A 21,559-nucleotide genomic window follows, 5' to 3' on the forward strand; every position below is an offset into this window, starting at 1 on the left:
TACACAGTTTTTAAAATAAAAAAAAGGACCTTTTAATGCACAGGTAACTTTATTGTTTCACAACATGTTTTCCAGAAAATTAAATATAAAACCACCCAACATTAGAACGTAATAGACTGTTATTTACAGACTGTGTTGTTAGGAGCCAGGGTAACATGGTCTCACTATGTAGACCAGGCTAACTAGATCAGAGATCCACCTACTTCCCATGTGTGAGGCTAAGGCTTGTAATACCACACTTGACATTTACAAAACTTACTTTTAAAACTAGAAATTTAAATCAAAATGAATCACTTTTTTCTAAATCTACTGATCATTCATTCCGCTTTCATTGTCAGTAGCTAGTTTAAAAAATCAATTTTTTTCATGCAGACTGTATACTTTAATAATTGCTGTAAATATGAAGCTTTTGTTTTAGGTTCTGACAGAATGGGTGCATTTATTTCCCTTTTCTGTCAGCTACATTTTGACTTTGCACAGCATGGTAATAAACCTAATATGCATTGGAAATGGTGTTCTTTAGATGCACTCTTATTTTGAAGATTTGGGGAAAGATTAAGTCAGTATAGTGGCACTTCTGGTCTCCTTTCTGGCCCTTCCAGAGAGATGTGTCGAGAGAGTTGGTGAGAGAGTGAGTTCCAAGTAAAGAAGGAAGCCTAGTAGTCATCCACTAAAAAAGAAGAAGAAGAAGAATGATATTTTTTCCTATTTATTTCCTAATAAAACAAAGGATCAAAAGCCAATTAGTTCTTACTTTCAATGGTAAGAATACAGGTACTCGCTGCTGAGCCTTTATTGTTGACTGCTTTACACATATATTCGCCTCCATCTTCTGGGAAAGTTTCTGGTAAATACAGGCAGTAAGTTTCACCTCTTTCGATGTACTGATAGTCTTCTCCATCCTGCAGCATTTCTCCTTCAAACCACCAGGTAATTTCTGGCTTGGGTTCTCCTGTGACTTTCACAGTAAATCTGACTGGCTCACTGTCTACAACCGAGGTATTTCTTAAAGGCTTTTTGAACCATGGAGCACCTGATCGGGTTTGCTCTTCGTCTTCAGTAGTGGAGCCATTAGCAATGCTACCTTCTTCCTCCTCCTCCTCTTCTCTTTTCTGTATTAATATAAGTGTATTATCAAGTTGGCATTTATTTTAGTGAGTTGAATTTTGAAGGTAAAGAAAGTTTGGGATATACCTGAGTATTGGTTAGCAAGCATGATGCCCTGGGTTTCATTGATTGACACAGAAAAGAGCTAGTTACTATACTACCTAACCCATTCCAGTGGCTTGAAAGCTAGCTAGGCTATGATGTTTCTTTTTGGTTTTTTCGAGTCAGGGTTTCTCTGTATATCCCTGGCTGTCCTGGAACTCACTCTGTAGACCAGGCTGGCCTCAAACTCAAATCCCCCTGCCTCTGCCTCCCAAGTGCTGGGATTAAAGGCGTGCACCACCACTGCCCAGCAGCTATAATGTTTCTTAATTGCTTGCAGGCATGTTTAGAATACCATCTCCGTTTATACATACCTTCTGTAGTGCTGCATCGATTTCTTTCTGTTCAAACTGCATTCGTAGTAACTTTTGTTCTTCAATTCTCCTTTGTTCTTCTTCTTCTCTTGCCTTCGCCATTTGTTCAAATCTGGCTTTCATGTTCACTTTATGAGTAAAGGGAGATTCACTCTTTTTTGCAGGCTTCACATCAACATCATCATCCTTTAAAAAGAATGGATGAAAGTTGTGTGGCAAGAACTTGATACGTTCATGACTCAGTAATTTATAGACACACATTGAACATGCTTTGTTTGCTTTGTGTGATACTGTATCTTCAGGTTATTAGTGAAATGAGTTAATTATTTTTAAACAATTTATAATATTTTAGTCATACCTAAAACATTAAAGGCCAGCATCTCATTGGACTCATTTAATAGTGCTAATGTTAAGCCTCTTATGCACATATATAACCTTCACAGACTATTGTACATAGTGAAAGCTTTAAAATAAACTCTTCCCTCTCTACATAAGGAGTGAGTTATCCTTGTTGCTTCTGGAAATTTTAGACATCTAGAATATAGGAAACTTGTGATGAAGGTAAGTCATCTATTTAAGAGTGAGTTTTGGAAGCCAAGAAAATAAAAAGGCAGGATCACCTATCAAAAGGTAGCTAGGAAAAGGCCAATTGAATGATAAATTACTAATCTTTGATACAGTGGTATGGACAGACAGGTTAAATTGGTTTCAAAATTAACAAAACGGACTAGAAAGATGATTCAGTGGTTACAAGAGCACTGGCTTTTCTAATAAATCTAACAAAACGCAGGAAAGTCAACAATTTTTTTTTAAGTTAAAATCTGAGTATCCAGTGTCCGTGGAAACCAGAACTAAATCTCGAACTAGCATTACAGATGGCTGTGAGCTGCTTTGTGGATCTGGCAGAGAACCTCAGTCAAGAAAACAAGTTCAATATGTGTCATGTCAAAGGTTGAAGCCAGGGCGTCGGCAATGCTAGGCGTGTACTGCCAACTAACATGTATTCACAGCCGTAAACTCTTGGTCTCTAGAAAATTTTATGGTACTGTGGGGATCATGAGGGGTGTCTGTGTAAAGCACCCCAATTGGAAAATAAACTGTAGATTGAGAACCTTTATGAGAAAATCTTGACTCATGGATACATACATGCTTTTATCAGTTTGGTGGTTTCTTAGTTTCCCAGATGACAGTTATATTATCCTAAAACCTAGAGCATGAGGTAATAGTTACATTCCTACATGATGGGTGCAGTACTTTTGTGCTGCTTGTTTACTGTCAAGTGATGACTAGTTGCCTATGATGCTGTGGTTTGTTTGAGAAAACTCAAAGGAGATGTAGCTCATCTGTTAGAATGTACTGCCCTTAGTGTGATCCCAGCACCACAGAAATGGAAGTGAGAGTAGCAGTCAAGTCCAGCCTGTGCCTTGAGTGGCTTAATAATGGTTTGCTTTCATTACCATAAATCTTCCCAAATATGTGAGAGGATAGTTAGGCCAGTACATTAACTAATGTTATAACTGAATCCTAATAAGATAAAATCTCCCTTCTCGAATTTAGCATCAACTTTGTGCAAATTCATTACTTTGCATAGCTTCCTCTCAAAGCCACAGTCTCAAAAAGAGGTTTGAGTAAGCAAAACCTAGCTGAAAGGAATGTCAACTGTTAAAACATTAACTTCTTTTCTAGAACCTTTAGAAAACTGAGCTGATGCTATGGGGAAGTAAAAGTTACAAATGGAATGAGTGCCATAGAGCATTGATAATATTGGTACCCTAGGATATTAGGGCAACACAGTGACTCCTGAGACACAGTAGATCATTAGAAAATCAAATTAGGTTGAGAGTGAAGCTTCATTGGTAGAGTGAGTGTATAGGATGCATTAGTCCTCAAATGTGATTCTTAGCATCATGCTTCATGGGAAGGTGGTTGATGCCTGTCTGGGGGGATACAGAAGACTTTGAATTTAAACTCAAGCACTATGTGCCTGTTAATGGTTAACCAAATAGGTGATAAAAGTGCTCACTATGTTACCCTGTCCTGGAACTCATTCATACCAGGCTTGCATTAAAATCATAAATCTGACTCCCAAATACTTGGATAAAGGAGTGCACCATCACTTCCCTATGAACATTGGTATTTCTCAAAGGGGAGAAGGAGGAGATTCTAAGGGTTGGACTAAAGTCCATCCTCGGAAGTTGTCAACAGTTTACCTACAGTTTTTTAAAGCTCTTAATGACAAATTAATCCATGGTGGATAGATGCGATTTATGCAGTGACATCCTAATCTCACAAGTAAGCTGGAAGTAACACATCAAACATACCAGTTTTATTAGAAATTTTACAATGAGCCAGGCAGTGTTGTCGCACGCCTTTAATTCCAGCACTTGGGAGACAGAGGCAGGTGGATTTCTGAGTTCCAGGACAGCCTGGTCTACAGACTGAGTTCCAGGACAGCCAGGGCTACACAGAGAAACCCTGTCTCGAAAAACAAAAAAGCAACTTTGTATTGGTTGAACTGTGTGCTTGATAGGTTGGAGTTTTAAGACAGGATCTCCTAGAGCTCAGACTGTCCTTGAACTTATCCTGTCTTTCCCAAGTGCTGAGATTACAGAAATAAATCATCATACCTGGCTTGAACTTTACTTTCTATGATGTTTAAAGATTCGATTTTAACTTTGTCCATCATAACCAGTAAAAACTTCAGTCATACTAGACTATTATTTTACTACTTCCAGCTGATACTCATCACTTTTACAACTCACTAAGCTTTAATCTCACTAAGTTTTAATCTAAGTTTTAATCTCACTAAGCTCAGAACTAGTGTCAGACTTCGTTTGCCTTGCCCAACAGTTTACAGTATTTTACCAGACTCGATAGGTAGCATCAGCTGGTTGCCCTAATGATGGTACAATAGTAAAGTCCTCAGCAACCATCTAGACGAAAATTTTTACTCAGTTTGTTAAATTAGGTCTTACACAGGGTTGGAGGTACATACCTTTAGTCCCAGACCTCAGGATGCAGAGGTAGGTGGATCTCTGAGTTTGAGGCCAGCCTACTCTACAGATTGATTTCCAGAACAGCCAGGGTGCAGGCAGGAAAAAAATCTCAAAAAAACGAAAAACAAAAGTATTCCCAAGCATAGTGGTATGTGCCTATAATCTCAGTGCTCAGGAGGTGGGAAGAGAATATTTCAGGGTTAATCTGTTACTTTGCCCTTGGCACAGGATTTCTCTGTGTAGCCCTGGCTGTCCTGGAACTCAGTCTGTAGACCAGGCTGGCCTCAAACTCAGAAATCCGCCTGCCTCTGCCTCCCAAGTGCTGGAATTAAAGGCGTGCACCACCACCGCCCAGCGGGAATATATTTTCTAACCTCTCAAAATAGTACAATTTTTGTCAACTCCCATTGTCCCTTAGTCTGAAATGTTCCTCTGACTACAAATTTGTTTAATGTGAGGATGCTTTACAGATGATAAGGTAACCTTGGACCCTAAAAGGTGAATATTTTCCACAGGACAGTAAGAGGTAAAACCTTCCCTGCAGAAAGCATTTCAGAAGCAAAGGCCTGGTTACAGCTCAGAGTCTGGAATGGTGTAGAGACACACTGGGTAGGGAGCAAAACATCAAAGGTCTAGAATGCTGCTAAGTAAGGTTGGACCATTTATGACTTGGATCACAAGGCACCGTGGAAGGATTTTCTCCAAAAGGCAGCCTGATAGCATTAAGAGGAGGTTATGGCAGTGATACAGAGCTATGCCTATTCATGCTGAAATGCCTTAGTCCTATAAACCTTCAGGTACACTATGTACAATAAGACTTCATGGCAATAGGGAACATACAGCATAATTGGTTGATTCAGTCATAGCCCTAGCTCACTTGTGTTCCTAGAACAACTGTCACCCTGATTTACTTACTTCTACATTTTATTTGTTGCCATTCCATTTTTTTTCTCCATTCTGTACCCTATCCATTGCCCCATCCCCATCCTTTTAGATTCTTTTTTGTTTTGTTTTTGTTTTTTCAAGACAGGGCTTCTCTGTGTAGCCCTGGCTGTCCTGGAACTCAGTCTGTAGACCAGGCTGGCCTCGAACCCAGATCTCCGCCTGCCTCTGCCTCCCAAGTGCTGGGATTAAAGGCGTGTGCCACTACTGCCTGGCATCCTTTTGGATTCTTAAATGCTATATGAGCTTAATGGATTTTTGCTATTTAGTTTCCAGATTATTACATATATACCATAATGAACTGTAAATACTAGAACTTATTTTAAGATCAAGGTTGTAAACAAACACAACAGTAATATACCTACCTCATGGAAGTTTTCTGCTTCTCGCTCTTTAATTTCCAGGTCAATTGCTCTCCTTTTTGCTCGCTCTTCTTCTATCTTTTTCTGTACTTCTTTTTCCGACAACTGTCCAATTTTTTCAAACTTGCTTTTTAGATTTTTAGCTTGAATTGAGCCACTCCTTTTTAATTTAATTAATTCTTCATATTCTCTGCTCAACCCAAAGTTTTCATTTTCTTCTTCTTCCTTCAAAAGAGTAAGATTTGTGTATGCTGAATATCAGCAAATTACAGTGAATGCTCCCTCTTATTTCTGTGTGAGGAGGTACAACAAAGCAGATGCCTGGAACTCACAGGACAACTGAAATCATATGTATATCACTTTTATTTCTGGGGCTGGAAAGATGGCTTAGTAGTTAAGAGCACTGGCTAACCTTTCAGAGAATTTGAGTTCAGTGTCCAACATTCACATCAAGGCTCACAAAACTTTAACTCCACTTCCAGAGGATCTGACATTCTCTGTTGGCCTCCACTGCTGGCTCATGGTGCCAGACATATACATACGCAGGCAGAACACCCATACACACAAAAGAAGGCTTACATTTTAAAAAGTTTTCCTTATTAAGAACTTTCAACCTTTCACATAAAGCCTTGTACAACTTTTTGGCATATTTAATTGCTAGTATCAATACTATTGTGCTTTGGACCCACAAATAGATACAATATTGATTACTTAATTTTTTATTTTATATTTTTACACATATAAATGCTTTGGCTGCATGGTACATGTATGTTCCATGCATGCCCTGTGCAGGTTAGAATAGGACATCAGAGCCTCTAGAACAGGATAGCAGTGAACCATGGGTGCCGGGAACTAAATCTCAGTTCTTTGGAAGAGCAGCTCCACTATCCTTTTACATTGTGTTAGGACACTGTTACCTACAAAGCTCACACAGGAGACGCATGATTTAGTTATAGCAAATAAATATACACGATTTAGTTATCACAAAAGGGATCTCAGTGTTTTAAATGGGTTTTCAGTATCCTGTCAGGCCACATTCCTTGCTACACTCTACCAGGTCAGACATGGTAGCCTATATATGTGTCATAAAAACATGTCAAATATCCATATGTGATTAATGATACATAAAGGTCACAATAAAGCAATATAAGGAAAATACTCAGATCATTAAGTGAATACTCTTACACTTTACCTTTCCCATTTCTTGTCTCAGTTGTTCAAATTCCTGTTTCTCCATTTCTAGTTTGTGCCTGCGTTCTTCCTCTGTTCGTCGTCTTTCTTCTTCCATTTTTTGCCTTAATAATTGTTCAAAATTAATTTCCAGTTTTCCAGGTGTTAGAGATTCTTGAGAGACTGTTTTATAAATCTCTGGGGAATCATCATCTAATACCTATTTAAAATAAATACTTTTTTCAGAATTGTGCATACTAAAAAGGTGTTTCTTATAGAAACAGATTTATTGAATAAAAATGTTTCATTTTAATCTAAAAATTCAGAAATCATAAACTTTCAGGAACCAATGTAGAAGGGGGCATTATCAAAAATCTAAGACTGAAGTATCTGTTACGAAGGATAGTAACCCTGTACATCACTCATTTCTCCACTGAAATGAACAAAACATGCTCCATTTTTTTTTTACAATGAATCATTTGAATTAGAAATTGATGTTCTTTAATTATTAAAATATTTTATTGGATTGATGTGAATCTCCAATTCTGGTCACTAAAACATTTCAGTTAAATCATAGACTTAATGAGTTACATCTGTGTCATCATAAGCTTTTATCAGAATAAAAGGTACCTACTGCCATAATTTTATTGTGCAGTTTTGCTGCCAAGATAAATTTTAAAGACATAATAGTTCATATATTCTTAAAACTGCCAGTTCAATTATAAATACATATATTTAACTAACCCAGTAACCTTATAAATAGCTTGGGATTAATATCCTTGGTTTACACATGAGGAACCTGAGGAACTGACAGAAAAGTAACTTTTTGGACAAGGTAGCAAAGCCAGAAGTCAAGCTTCAGAATATTTCCAATGAGATTATAAATAATGTTATACATGTGGGAACATGTCATAGTGAAATCTATTACTTTATATGCTACAAGAAGCTAGAAATATGAATAACAGACTGCTTTTTGTAATTTTGTAAATTTATATGAGTAATTAATTTGATTGTGATCTTGGGCAAGCTGTTTACCTCTCTTGAGCCTCCCTGTGACAGTTTTATTATGGTTCTCACAGGATTAAATGGAGCTTAGAAATACTAAGTACATTGTCTAATATTGAGGTAGGCTCCCAACTCTAGGGTTTTAACTTAAAAAAAAATGTTTATTTGTCTTACTTATTGGGGGGGGTGGGGCATGTAGGTGTCAGAAGAAAGTTTTCAGGAGTCAGTTCTTTCTTCCTACCATGTTGGTTTCCAGAAATGAACTTAGGTCATCACACTTAGTGGAATCTTACCTAGCTGAGCCATCTTCCCAGTCTCCAGTAGCAGTTTTATGATACAATCACCACCTGAATACGAGTAATCTCAAAATTGCAACTAGACCCTGTGCGTGTAAGCTGTTGATATCTGATACATTTTACCGTGAAAAACAATTTAATTCTGTTTTTCTGTGTCCTGGAATTAAACTCTTTTGTTCAGATCTGAACTGTGGCTTGCAGACATGGACAGGAGTGAGAGGATCTCTCCTGGGCTCACAGACAAGAAAGCAAGCAGGTTAGGACTTGGTCCCAGGCAAGGAATAGCAACAGTAATACGGATTACAGTAGTGAAGATGAGAGGTTAAGTCAGGGGGTCAATGGGAACTCATAGCCAGGTGGGCGTGAATGAAAGGTTTCAGGCTTCTGAGTTTCTGATCTGAATGTATGGACAAGTGATTAAACCAAGTATTCGGCAGAATACCCAAGACAGACGTGAACAAATACTAGGCTGTTTTACCAGAAGTCAATTAAGATGCAAAAAAGGGGTACAGTTTGCATATATTAAATTACTTAAAATTGATTGTTGAGATAACTATTTTACAAACATGGTGTGGAAAGTTAACTTTTTGACAAATTAGGTATCAATATGCAAGAAAGAATGCTGGGCATTTTGAAGTTAGATAATTATGATGTGATCACCTAATACATATTGAGAGGGATTAAAATGGCAAGAATGAAGGAGAGAAGGTCAGCAGAGAAGAGAAGGGAATGAGAAGGAATGGAAAGGAGGGAATGATAAGGGGAAATTCCCTGTTTTTCTTGACACTCAGATCTGGTCTAAAAACATTTATCTTTCCAGAGAAGGATGATAGTTTCCAACCTTTTATGCCAGGCATGGCATTGGTAATCGGATCTCTTTCAACACCAACTGAAGCAAGTGCTGACAAGGACCTGGTATTTGACATTCATATTCTTGCTACAGATTTCAGAGATGATAGAGGCTGGCTGTTCCTCCTCAGTCTAGTCATTTCATTTACATGCTCTGAAAACTGAATCTTTGGGCTAGGCTTGATAGCTTATTAAGGAAAGTCCTTGTCTTGGAAGCATAGGGACCTGAGTTCAGTCCCCAGGGCCCAAGTAAAACTAGGTGCACACCTGTAATCTCATCACCTCAGACTGCTAGCCAGTCCTGTGAGAAAAGAGGACAGCATTCCTGAGGACGGCATCCAAGGTTGTCTGGCATCTCATAGCTTGGGCAAGTACACATACTATACACACATGCTGAATCCCAGACTCCTGTTCAGTCAGCTTTTGTCTTACCATGCTTCTCCTTGCTTCAGCAAATGCCGCCTTCTCTTCCTCTATTCTCCTTCGGGCCTCCTCCTCTGCTTTTCGCTTTTCATCTTCTCTCCTTTGCTTTTCTATTTCTTCAAAACTGAGTTTGAGTTTTCCTGGGCGATACTCTTTAAAAACTATATCTGTATCTTGGTTTTCATCCTCCTCATTTACCTAATAAAGAAACTATTCATTACTAAAAATTGAGATTCTTTGGCACAGGAATAGATTACCAGTGGAAAGGTATGTGGTTAGCAACTGGACAGAGTATTATTTCAAAGCTCCCAGAATACTTATTCCAATTCTTTTTTTCTTTTTATTATTGTCTTTGGTTTTTTTTGAGGCTGAGTCTCTCTAAAAACCAAAGATAATAATATCTGGAACTCACAGTAGAGACCTGGCTGGCCTTGAACTCACAGAAACCTGACTGACTCTGCCTCCCATGCCTGGCCAAATCCTCTCCCTTTTTAATGTCCTATATGATAAAATGACCATATGTAGAGAAGTTACAAATTTTAAAATGTACTCAAGATTAAGTAAAATTTCTCAATAAAGCTTTTAAACGAGATTCCAAATTTAAATGGCTTATGCTGACTGTTAATTCTCATAAACTAAATGGTTTGTACTTAGAGCTCAGGTGTACACACACACACATTGCGCACGGGCAGACACACACACACACACACACACACACACACACACACACACAGTCTGGTGATTTGTAAGCATTTTCCTACCAGGTGTGGTAGTGTACACTTTTAATCCCGGCACCTGCAGAGGGAAGAACTCTGTAATTCAAGGCCAGCCTAGTTTACATAGTAAGTTCCAGGACAGCCAAATCTATTTTTGAGTCAGCAATACCCTGACTCAAATTTAAAAAACAACAAAAAAAAGTTTCCTCATTATCAACTAGAGTGATTTTCCTTATATCAATCAGATAAAAGACTGCCATCTGGTATTTATATAAAATTCATTTCACAATTTTCTCACCTAAATATGAATTGAAACCTATTATTAACACAATGAAACATTATTAACACAGTAACTAGCAACATTACTGGGTTGCTTGCCAGTTATATTAAAATGTCCAGGTATTATTTAAAAGTGAATAACATTTGTTTTTGAGACAGAGTCTTACTATACAGACCAGGCTGGCCTAGAACTCAGGGACCTGCCTGCCTCTACCTCTCAGATGCTGAGATTAAATGCGTGCACCAACACACCCAGCCAGAAAGTAATAACATTTTAAATAATGTCTAGAAAATTCAAAATGTTCAGCTGCAATCTTCATAATGTTATTAATGAAAGCTGATCAAGAAGGTCATAGTAACTTTGAAAATTATAGTTGTTCATTTTTACATTTTCAAAACGAGACTGGAGTCTATGCTTCCTTTTCTTTTTTTTTTTTTTATAGTAGTGGGAATTAGTGGGGATTAAACCTCTGGCCTTGTGAATGCTAGACAAGTGCTCTATCACTGAGTATGTGAGCATTGCCCAGGTTGGCATCCGACTGATTCTATACTACAGGCTAACCTTGAATGTGTGTTCTCCCTTCCTCACCCTCCTAAGTAGCTAACATTATAGACCTGTGCTCCTCAAGTGAAATTCATAATTTGACTTGAAAATGTCCTACAACTATATCATTAAATATACTGTTTAACTTACAAAGAAAAAGTATGCATTGAGTAATTTTTTATATCAACATAGTATACAATATTAAAATAAAAATTCAAAGCGTATTGAACAACACATCCCAAAGTGAAAACTCAAAAAAAATGTACAAGTGAATTGTATGCATGTATATTGTATATAAATATATATGCAGTTTCAAAACAAGACTTTTGGGACTTGAATGGTGTCAAGTGGTAGAACACTTGTTTAGTATGCACTAGGTCCAATCCATAGTACTATGAAAATAAAACAATGCAATGAGGTCTCCCCATTTAGAGAGACCTCCTTGGATTTGCTGGAAACGTCATGCTGAGCTGGCTGTCTTTGATGAAAGGCAAGGTTAGCACATAGACACTTGCCATGTTCCTCCTCGCCTCCTCGAAGGCACGTCTCTCTTCTTCTAAGCGTCGTCTCGCTTCCTCTTCCGCTTGCTTCTTGCGATTTTCTTGTCTTTGTCGTTCCAGTTCTTCAAAAGTTGATTTCAGTTTTCCAGGAAAATGTGATTCTTTTTTGGCCTCTGTCTCATCATCCTATGAAAACAAAGTTGTTACTCAAGGGGCAGTTGTTGTTAAACTAAACTTTTGGTTTGTTCTTGTAAAACACTTACCATGACTAATGAAAGACATTTTGCTTCTTTGAGACCTTGGCACTCTTCGTATCTCCTCTCATCTTCATGATGAATCCTTTCATTTCCTTGTTCTCTGTCCAGGTCCTCAGGATCCTTTATTTTTCCAGATGTTTTGTATGATTTGGCAGGTACCACTGTTATAAGTAGTGAGTCATCTCCTTCCTATGTATAAGATACATAATTAGCACCCATATCCTTAATAAAAATGTAGGTGGTGGGGTACTTCACCTCCATAAGTGGTGAATTACATGGCTGTCAATGCTATAAAGGACCAAAAAAAAAAACCCTTATTTTTTAAACTAGTTACTGTTAAGTACATTTTTCTCTAAACTCACTGTGCATTAATCAGTTTTATTGAGATCCATTGATAGCAGTTTCAAGAAGCATTCTATGATTTGAAAGATAGAATTGATATTCCTGATTAAATGACAAGACTGTAGTAACATTGCCTGACTTTAGACAGTCTACATTAATTTCACAAAAGGTAATGTGCATGTGAGCATACTTCAAACCAATTTGATGGTGGATAGTTTCAGCTTAAACATACAACAAAGTTTTCTCCATAATCTGCTTCTCCATCCAAGTTTTTCAATACTTAATAAAGTATTACTTAATGAAAAAGGCCATTGAATATTCACCCAAGTGATGTACTAACATTCACAATATAAATAAAGCTGTAAACAAATAAATAAAGCATTTATCCTATTAAAGTTTAAAACAAATTCTTGGGTTTCTTTGTTGAGACAGGGCCTCTTTATGTACTTCTGACTATCCTGGAACTTGCTATGTAGACCAGGCTGGCCTTAAACTCACATAGATCCACCTGCTTCTGCCTCCTGAATGCTAGAATTAAAACCTGCACTACACATGGCTAAAATGCATTCTCAAAATTGATTTAAATTGGTTTTACTACAAATTTATCATTATCTCTAATTTTTTCAAAAATAGATCATAAAATATAATACATGCCACTAAATTAAAATTTTTCCAATTTTTATACCATAATTTTAGGCACACCATCAAATTGGTTGGCTGGATTTTTAACTTGGCTAGTTATCTGGACTCTGTTTTTATGGTTATTGGACATTTTCTTCGTGGTAATACACACTCCTCTCTATACTAGTATGTGAAAACCAGAATGTGAGCTCTTAGGGACTGTGAGGAAAGAGGACAAATGATGGAAAGTAAACTGCCTTTTAAAATGTCGGCCTTCAACAGCTTTAGATGTTAGTTCAGAAAACATGTGTCCCTAAAAGATTCATGGACGCTGTCTTCATGACCCAACCGGGCAGGCAGAAGCATACTTTTCTTTAAACACACTACAGTATTTGTAAGAGTCAAAGTATACTCTTGCCTTTACAAAACATTCTTGACTTTTGTTATTGTGATATTTATAATCAATAGTGAAATAAAAGCCTCTGCATGTCTTTGTGAATCAGGTAATTTTCAGTGAATGTTTCATTAAAGGAGATGTCTGTTACCTCTGCTGCGGATTCGGTTCCCGTATTGTTTATGTCCTCAATCTATTGAATGAGAATTTCATATCGTTACATTACATTGAATTTCTGCTTGGTGCTTTTAAACATACAACTGAAAAGTAATTTATCCATGGCTTCTGGTAAAATTTCATCTTGACTGTGAGCTTACAAGGAATGAGTTTTAACTTAGCAGCAATTTAAAGTGAGATACAAAAACGCCCCTCCGTCCTCTTGCCCCTGAGATAGTAGAAGGAAGATTCCTCACAAGCAATCAGATGGTGGTGACTCTATGTCTTTTTTTTAATCTTTTATTGAAACAAGGTTTTTCAGTGTAACCTTGGCTGTCCTGGAACTCTCCTTGTAGACCAAGCTGGCCTCAAACTTACAGAGATCTGCCTGCCTCTATCTCTTGATTAAAGGCATATCCAACCATGCCCAGCCTATGACCCTATTTCTTATCAAAGATATCTGGCAAGAATATAACTGATACAATATAACTGATACAATAATAAAGTATGGTAGAAATATCAGGTAGACTTTACAATGGAGGATAGTTGTGGTACTTATATCTTCCTCATACTGAATTAGGAAAAGGCCGTCATTTAAAGCACATTTCTTTCAAGTTGGAGAAACATTGGGTTAGCTTGATGAGCAGGCTGATACTTGAGCAAACTGCTGAGAGAAAATAGGTGATTCTAACAGTGCAGTGTCTGAGATCTCAGGAAAAGGAAACATAAGCAACAGACAAGTAAGAACTATCATGAAGTTAAAGTTAGTCAGGTTGACTTCCATGACTCTGAAGTCAGCTCACCTATGTGTCAAGTTCCAGGCCAGCCAGGACTATACAGTGACACCATGTCTCAAAAATAGAACAGAAAATTTAAAATACCTTGTATTTTAATAATGAATACTTTTATCAGAATAATTTTTATACCATACAATTTAATTTTTCAGAATAATGTTTTATTACAAAATTACTCATTATACTGACTTGGTATATAAATGGCAAAGGTTTTTTCAATGCTGTATCATACTAAGTCAAATTTTAATGGCTCTCTAATAAAATAATTACAAAATAAACTGTTTTCTAATGAACAATCAAATTAATTCAATAAAAAGATCTAGGAACTCTGAGAAGCCAAACAGTGGGAATTCAGGAAAGAGAAAGAGTTCTATCTGCTACAGCTTTTCCAGGCCCTGTCAGTGGACAGAACACTATGGCCTTCTGTTTTTGCTGCTTACATTTCTGTTGCTGATGCTTTCTTTCACTTTTGTTCACTTTAAGCCACCACAAGGCAACAAAAGATACAATCGTGTATTTTTTTTTCAACAAACATGGAAAATGATTCATTTATTTCAGGGGAGCTATGCTACCAGTATAGTCAAGAAAGGACATTCGAGTTCAGTTGTTGTTGACTTTCCCAAGTTAACATGAAAGAACTGTTTGTCAACTTTATATATAAAGCAAATTTGTTTCTTCCTCAGATTTCTTTCCCTGCCTCTTCTCAAGATCCTATCTCCCACCAATACCATCTCTGTGTCTAAATGGATGGACTTAATTTTGTCCATCAGGTATCTTCAGAGTTAACCAGATAATTCACCCACGGGGTTTTCCCATGAACTTTATTTTCTTATTCTAATATTTAATAAACAAGGTATATTCCTTTTTAAGTCTTTATAAGATCCTGAAATCTTAGAAGTAGCAATTATTTTGGTGATCACTTTAGCCATTCTGGGCTCAGGAATACCTCTTGCATACTGGTTTGTACTTATAAACTGTAAATGAACATTACACTACCCTGCATTAAGTCATGTTAAATTTGAGTGGAAATGTACTTATATTTTAGAATTAGACTTTCCATATTTATAAGAAGTTACTATTATTACATTGCTGTGGTATCCCTAATGTAGTAGGGCTAAAACATCATTAGCCAGGGTTCTATGGCACCCTACATACAGCAAATGTTTGCTGTAAAGACGCTGACTTTTTTTCATGATCATCTTTTTTTAATTTACCTTTGAGCATCCAGTCTTTATTATAGTCAGGCTCACTGACAGGTTTTTGCTTTGTTTTGCTTTCTTTTGTTTTTGAGAAACCACTGTCTAAAATTCCATTCTTGGGTTTCAAATGGGTCAGTAAGTCTAGAAAATATGAGTACTTTGAAAGTATAGAAGACTGAAAGATATTTTTCATATATATACAGTACTCTGTGTTAGACACCACATTTTATATACTTTAGTATTGTTTACTTTGTGATTTTAATATAACTATGATCTTAACTCATATAGCTACCTAAATATTTGAAGTAATTATATATAGCATAATTAAAAATTCAATAATTCTCATATACTTTGACTTCCTTATAAAGCTTCACTACAAAATGAATGATCATCTTAAATCACTAGAATCCAGAGGCAACACTAAAGTACATGGCATCCTTCAGATCGGGATACAAAACAAAGTATTCTCGTTCTTCCTAAGGTTCATCCAGCTTACATCATCGTTCACCAGTTATCAAGTAGTGTGTGGCCCAGCAGAGGTTATTTGCAAAATTGAAGTTAATGGATTTTTGGGGGGCATGCAAGAATGGGATATTCTCTATTTGCATTATAACTTTTCTCTTTAGAAAACAGTGGAAGATAAACGGAACATAGCACATGGACGTACAGTAGAGAGAGGCGGCTCAGTGGTGAAGCGCACCTCTGTGCCTCTGCTCTTGGCTTTGGTTCCTAGCACATATGTGATGACTCAGAACTTTCTATAACTCCAAGTCCAAGAGATTCAGTGCTTTCTGACCTCTGTGGACACTGCATGTACATGATGCACATACACACAGGATAGCACTTATACGTTACTATTCCTATTAAAAAGCCATAATTGTGCTTTATGGTTATGAATCGTTTATGTGTGAAAATGTTGTAAATCTTTATAAAATTCTCAAAGATACCAAGAAAAGCTGGGAGTATAGTCAGTTTAAGGAATGTAGAAATAATTAGTAAGGTTATATAGAACGAAAGCTGTATCATCACTCCTAAGGCAGGCCCATTCTGCCCACACTACTGGGCATCTGACATATTTTCCTTTACGATAATGTTTTTAAGCTAGCCACTATTATTAAGTTTATACTGGATTAAGCATGTTAATTCAGCAGCACCCTGGCTCGCTAGCTCTCCTCTGCTCCGTTACAGAATCACCCCAGTGTGGCACTTAGCACCCACCTGCTCAGCTCTCTTCGCTAGTTCACGCTGGATCTTCCTCTTTTCTAACAGATCCTGCTCAATTCTGCGTTTTCTTTCTTCTTCTGTTCTCTTCCTTTGTTCTTCCTGTCTGTGTTTCTCCATTTCATTGAATTTACCTTTAACTGTCCCTAAAAAACACACACAAAAACAAAACAAAAAACCCTTGGATATCTTGCCATGTTTCTTTCTTTTGCAATCCCGTTTATATTTAGCCCTCAAGGCTCTTACCTGTTAGCTTTGGGACATAAGCCTTTCCTACTTTACAGCTCTCTTCCTCATCATCAGAAGCAAGCATTTCTTTAATCTAGGTGGTTGAATAAATAAATATGAACACATGCTTCAAAGTTAGACTAGATTATATTAGAATAGCCCCTCTGCCCCACACTACACAAGAACCCTCTAGGATACCCAATGGATTCCAGAAACCGCAAATAACTCTGAGCCCTGTGCATGCTGTTTTTCTTTTATGAAAGTTATATTCGTATAAAAAATATTAGGCACAATAAAAGACTAAGAACATGTAACCATAAAAGGATAATTATAAAAATATACTGTAATGGAATTTATTTAAAGCTTCTGTTTGCTTCTGGGATGGCTGTTTTGGACCATGGTTGACTGCAGGCACTGTAGGCAGTGGGAGACTGCAGACAGGGATAGATGAGCACACAGAAGTCAGCTCACAGACACAGGAACAGTGTTAACCGTAGTCTATGAAATGTTAGTGGGGTTAATACATTAAAATGAAGAACATGACATTTTTCACAAGAATAAAATAAAATAAAATGACCTCCTGCTTTCTCCTGTTCCATTCTCTCTCTCTAATATATTGTTCTTTTCTTCTTTGCTTTTCGTCTCTAGACCGCCTTTGATTTCTTTCTTCCCTGGCCCTCTGCATGGCTTCAAATTTATCCTTTACATCTCCCTTGCCAAGTTTTGGCACATAGGATTTGGGGACAGGTTTAGATGAAGAAAGTAGAATCTTTGTTAGAAGAAAATAAAGACAAGAAAGTTTAGAAAGAAGAAAGTAGGCAAAGATAAGAACAAGATATATTACAATATTTATCAAAACAGATAGAAATGAGTTTCAAACCTTTATTTGGATCATCACAGCCTGATTAGGTGTTCTCTAAAACTTTGTTAAGTTGAACTTGCAGAAAATATGAGAGCAGAAATTTTATAAAATCAAAATTTTTTCAGAAATGAAACCCCAATTAGTAGTAGCCTTTTACTGAGGCTGAAGGCCAGCAAAATATAAAACTCAAATAGCGAACTCTAATTAAAGAGTCTATTTTATTTTCCCATCCTATTATTAAAGATTCAAATTAACACCACTCCCTTAAAATTAAAAAGGTCAATCTCAGTAGAGATTTAGAAACAAAGCATAAGATTAGGCTTTTGGGGTAAAGTACATATCACAGCTAGCACTGTTGCTGTCATCTTACACAGTCTAGGCAAAGCTGAGGTGAAGTACATATTACAGATAGCACTGTTGCTGTCATACAGTATAGGCAAAGCTGAAGGCCAGTTTCACTCCACAAGAGGTGATTCGTGTCTCCTGTTGCACCGCCCATGTGTAACTTCCAAAAACCCCATTCAAATGTGCAGGGTGGCGACACCAACTGCATAGAGTAGACTCTAAAGGAAAACCCTAAAGAAAGAAAGTCTGATAGGAGACTAGGGGAATGGTTTCCCTGTTCTAAAACTAAGAATGCAAAGTCTTCTCACTTTTTAAAAGAAGTTTGTTTCTGAAAGAAGTTTCTGTAAATAAAATTGAGTGTCAGAATGCCAAACTTTCTCCTAATGATCTGCCACACATCATGTGGCAGATCTGACCCTCATGGTTTCTTTGTCACTTTTGAGTGTCAGCATCTGGGATCTCTCACTTCTCAGTAACTACAGCCAAGAAACTGAAAGGGGAAATTTTAAGAAGACTGTTACTGCAGTTTTTAGAAGATGCTGAGAGCCCTCCTACTAAAGCTGATTTATCACCTCCAGAGGGCCAAGCCTCATTAAAGCAACACCGAAGGAATCATTTCTAAGACCACTGTACTTAAAGTCCACTGCCTTGCAGAGATTCAGTATCCTTGTTTCCCAGAACCCAGATAAAGTAGTGGCCCACAACAGTGCACAAACTGAGCCTTCCCTCCTTGTCCATCCTGATATTAGCAATTACAAACACTGGGACCTTTCCCACACTCACTCCTTCAGTCAACCGTGTATTATTGCTCAGCTCGTCCTCTCTTTCTCTCTTTCTCCTTCCCTTTCCAAGTCTCTTCCTGCCTCTCTCCACCCCACCTACCACCCACCCACACACACATACACAGATTTTGAGATTTACTTACCTCTGCCTTTTGTGAAACATCATTCATATTTGCTATGTGTGGTTTGGGCTGAAGCCTTGTATGTTTTTGTACCTGCAGAGATGATGATAATAACGTAATGATGATGATGATGATGATATTGCTAGGTGTGGTGACCACACCCCTTTGATCCTAGCACTTTCGAGGCAGAGACAGGTAGATCCCTTTGAATTTAATGCCAAGCTGGTCTATGTGGAAAACTCCAGGCCAGCCAGAGCAACCGAGTGAAACCTGCCTCAAACAAACAAATGCCCATATTGTATATGAATTGTAATGACCATCCCTTTGATATATTTTATTAATATAACCTTTTAAATATACAATTTGTATACTGATATAGAAATACATAATTTATATTTTAAATTTTAATATGTTTATATAGAAATATATACATTTTATATTCACTTCAGAAGTTCAAATAAGTAGTTATGATAATATTTAGCTCCTTTAAGACTCATGATAGAGAAAATAAAAGGTGGATAATTTTAAAAGCCCAAGAAAGTGTATAGTCCCGAAGAGCTTGAAGAGGCCTCAAAGGCACCTGACAAATGTGTACTGTGGACTTACTCAGGAGACTATACTATAAGCACCAGATAGCTTGAGGTAGTTTGGCTATACTTCCTTTAAATTCAACCTTTTTGTTTCTTGTAATCTGATTCTTTTAAATATGAACATACTTTTTTTTTTTTTTTCGAGACAGGGTTTCTCTGTGTAGTCCTGGCTGTCCTGGAACTCACTCTGTAGACCAGGCTGGCCTTGAACTCAGAAATCCACCTGCCTCTGCCTCCCAAGTGCTGGGATTAAAGGCGTGTGCCACCACTGCCCGGCATATGAACATACTTTAATCATGACAGAGCCTTTAAAAATGTTCCTTTGAAGCCACTGGTAGCGATGATGTGGTGGTGCACATCTTTAATCTCACTGAATAATAGCCCATTGTATGTGGATCCATTCACCCAACGGAAATATTTTGGTTACATCTCTTTTGGCAATTTTAAGTAAAACTGATGTTAATCATCAACATGCAGGCCTTTAAATAGCAAAACTTTTTCCAATCCCTCAGAATAAATATCAAGTCATGATTGCTGGATCACATTGTAAGAACGTGTTTAGCAGCTGGTTGGTGGTAAACATCTTTAATCCTAGCACTTGGGAGGTAGAAACAGGCAGATCTCTTGAGTTGGAGGCCAGCCTGATGCACAGAGTGAGTTCTAGGACAGCCAGGGCTACACAGAGAAACCCTGTCTCGAAAAACAAAAATATAGCAATAACCAGAATGTGCTTAGTATAGTCGAAGAATAAACTGACTCTCAAAGTGGCGCAGGTTGTTGCATCACCTCTAGCAATGGAGGAGAGTTTGGGCTGTTCCGCCCTTGTCCCTCCCTTCATGCCACCGTTCTGGGTTATGGTTACTGTGGTGCTGGGTGCTATCTCATCTTAACTGGCAGTTCTCTGATGACATATGATACCTTTTCCCACCTGCTCACTTCCCATGTGCGCATCTTCTTTAGTGAGGTGTCTGTAGTCTTTGCTGCTTTGGGGGAGAGTTTTTTGTTTTGTGTTGGAGATAAGGTCTCACTATGTAGAAAAGGCTGGCCTGGAACTTTCGATCCCCTCCAGTCTACCACCTGAATGCTGGGATTATAGGTGTGGCCACCATACCCATAATATAATGATCATTCACTGATAGCACAGAAACAAAGGATTGCACTCATTCCACAGGTGCTTGTTAAGCATCTACGGTGTGTGAGGCTCTCTCTGGTTGATGCTAAGGGATGGAACCAGTAGACAGGCACTGTCCCTATCTCCTGGTCTTAGTAAATGCCTTGAAACCAGGTTTTTAAGTAGTCTACTTTCTTTCTGAACAGTTTCATAAGATTTGAAGCAGCCCTCCGATGGAACTGGAAAGCAGCATATTTAGCTAGTGGCCTCATTCTGTGTTCATGTTCTGTATTGTCCTTCCTTTCAGACCTAGGCACTGTACGCTTCCTGCCAAGGTTACAGGGGGTCAGGTGCTTTCTGGAGCTTCCTTCCCACTATAACGAAAGTAAATTTCATCAGAGAAAGCTTTACAGCATTCATGCAAAAACTGACAAGCCTGAAAGATCTGTTCTTGATTCAGTTTCTAGAGTCTCTGTGGGAACTAGGGAGCACATGTAAGCCTGCGTGCTTGTGTGTGCATCCACCTATGTACTCACATGCATGCATGTCTGTGGTTAGAGCTAGAGACAGTCTTTTATTGAACTCAGAGCTCACTGACTCTGCAAGGCTGGCCAGCCAGTGAACTCCAGGGATCCACCTGCCTCTTTCCCCAGTGCTGAGACTGCAGAAGTCTGTGCACTCAGCTTTTTATGTGGGTGCTGGGGATCGAGACTCAGGCCTTGGCATTTTTTCAGCGGAGGCTTCACTGCCTGAGTCATCTCTAGAGCCCTGTTTCCATCCTCACCATACACTACCCAGATGGGGCTTTTAAATCAGCCTTCCGGAGACCTCAAATCCCAAAGATCAGGCATCAGTCATGTACAATGTTGATATTCACATGTCAGCAGTAAGGTCATTGTGACAGTCTTGGACTCATTTGTACTGTCTTCC

General features: G+C 37.9%; 1 protein-coding gene across 2 annotated transcripts; it reads right to left on the bottom strand.

Annotated features, from left to right (window-relative positions):
- Window positions 1–79: 79 nt before the first annotated feature.
- Nexn (nexilin F-actin binding protein) lies at window positions 80–19,137 on the bottom strand. Of its 2 annotated transcripts, XM_028754311.1 has the most exons (12): window positions 18,950–19,137; window positions 16,836–16,911; window positions 16,587–16,735; window positions 13,371–13,412; window positions 11,869–12,051; window positions 11,621–11,791; window positions 9,576–9,764; window positions 7,016–7,213; window positions 5,827–6,048; window positions 1,524–1,709; window positions 755–1,112; window positions 80–670 (listed from the first exon to the last, which is right to left on the bottom strand). In XM_028754311.1, exons 1-12 carry the CDS (start codon window positions 18,974–18,976, stop codon window positions 657–659), a joined length of 1,815 nt encoding a protein of 604 aa, XP_028610144.1. In that variant the 5' UTR covers window positions 18,977–19,137; the 3' UTR covers window positions 80–656. The 2 variants fall into 2 exon arrangements, with proteins under 2 accessions (XP_028610144.1, XP_028610145.1); XM_028754312.1 differs by lacking the exon at window positions 13,371–13,412.
- Between the last annotated feature and the right edge of the window lie 2,422 nt (window positions 19,138–21,559).

The sequence above is a fragment of the Grammomys surdaster genome, unplaced genomic scaffold, assembly GCF_004785775.1.
Source record: "Grammomys surdaster isolate TR1022 unplaced genomic scaffold, NIH_TR_1.0 125996, whole genome shotgun sequence".
Taxonomy (NCBI): Eukaryota; Metazoa; Chordata; class Mammalia; order Rodentia; family Muridae; genus Grammomys; species Grammomys surdaster.

What these genes read in the sequence shown, in the direction of transcription:
- Nexn (XM_028754311.1), bottom strand. Translation starts at nt 18,976, where the DNA reads ATGAATGATGTTTCACAAAAGGCAGAG. An exon ending in CTGAAGCAAGGAGAAGCATG is followed by an intron (nt 7,214 to 9,575) that starts GTAAGACAAAAG and finishes TATTTTAAATAG; the next exon opens with GTATTAGATGATGATTCCCC. An exon ending in TGAGACAAGAAATGGGAAAG is followed by an intron (nt 6,049 to 7,015) that starts GTAAAGTGTAAG and finishes ACTCTTTTGAAG; the next exon opens with GAAGAAGAAGAAAATGAAAA.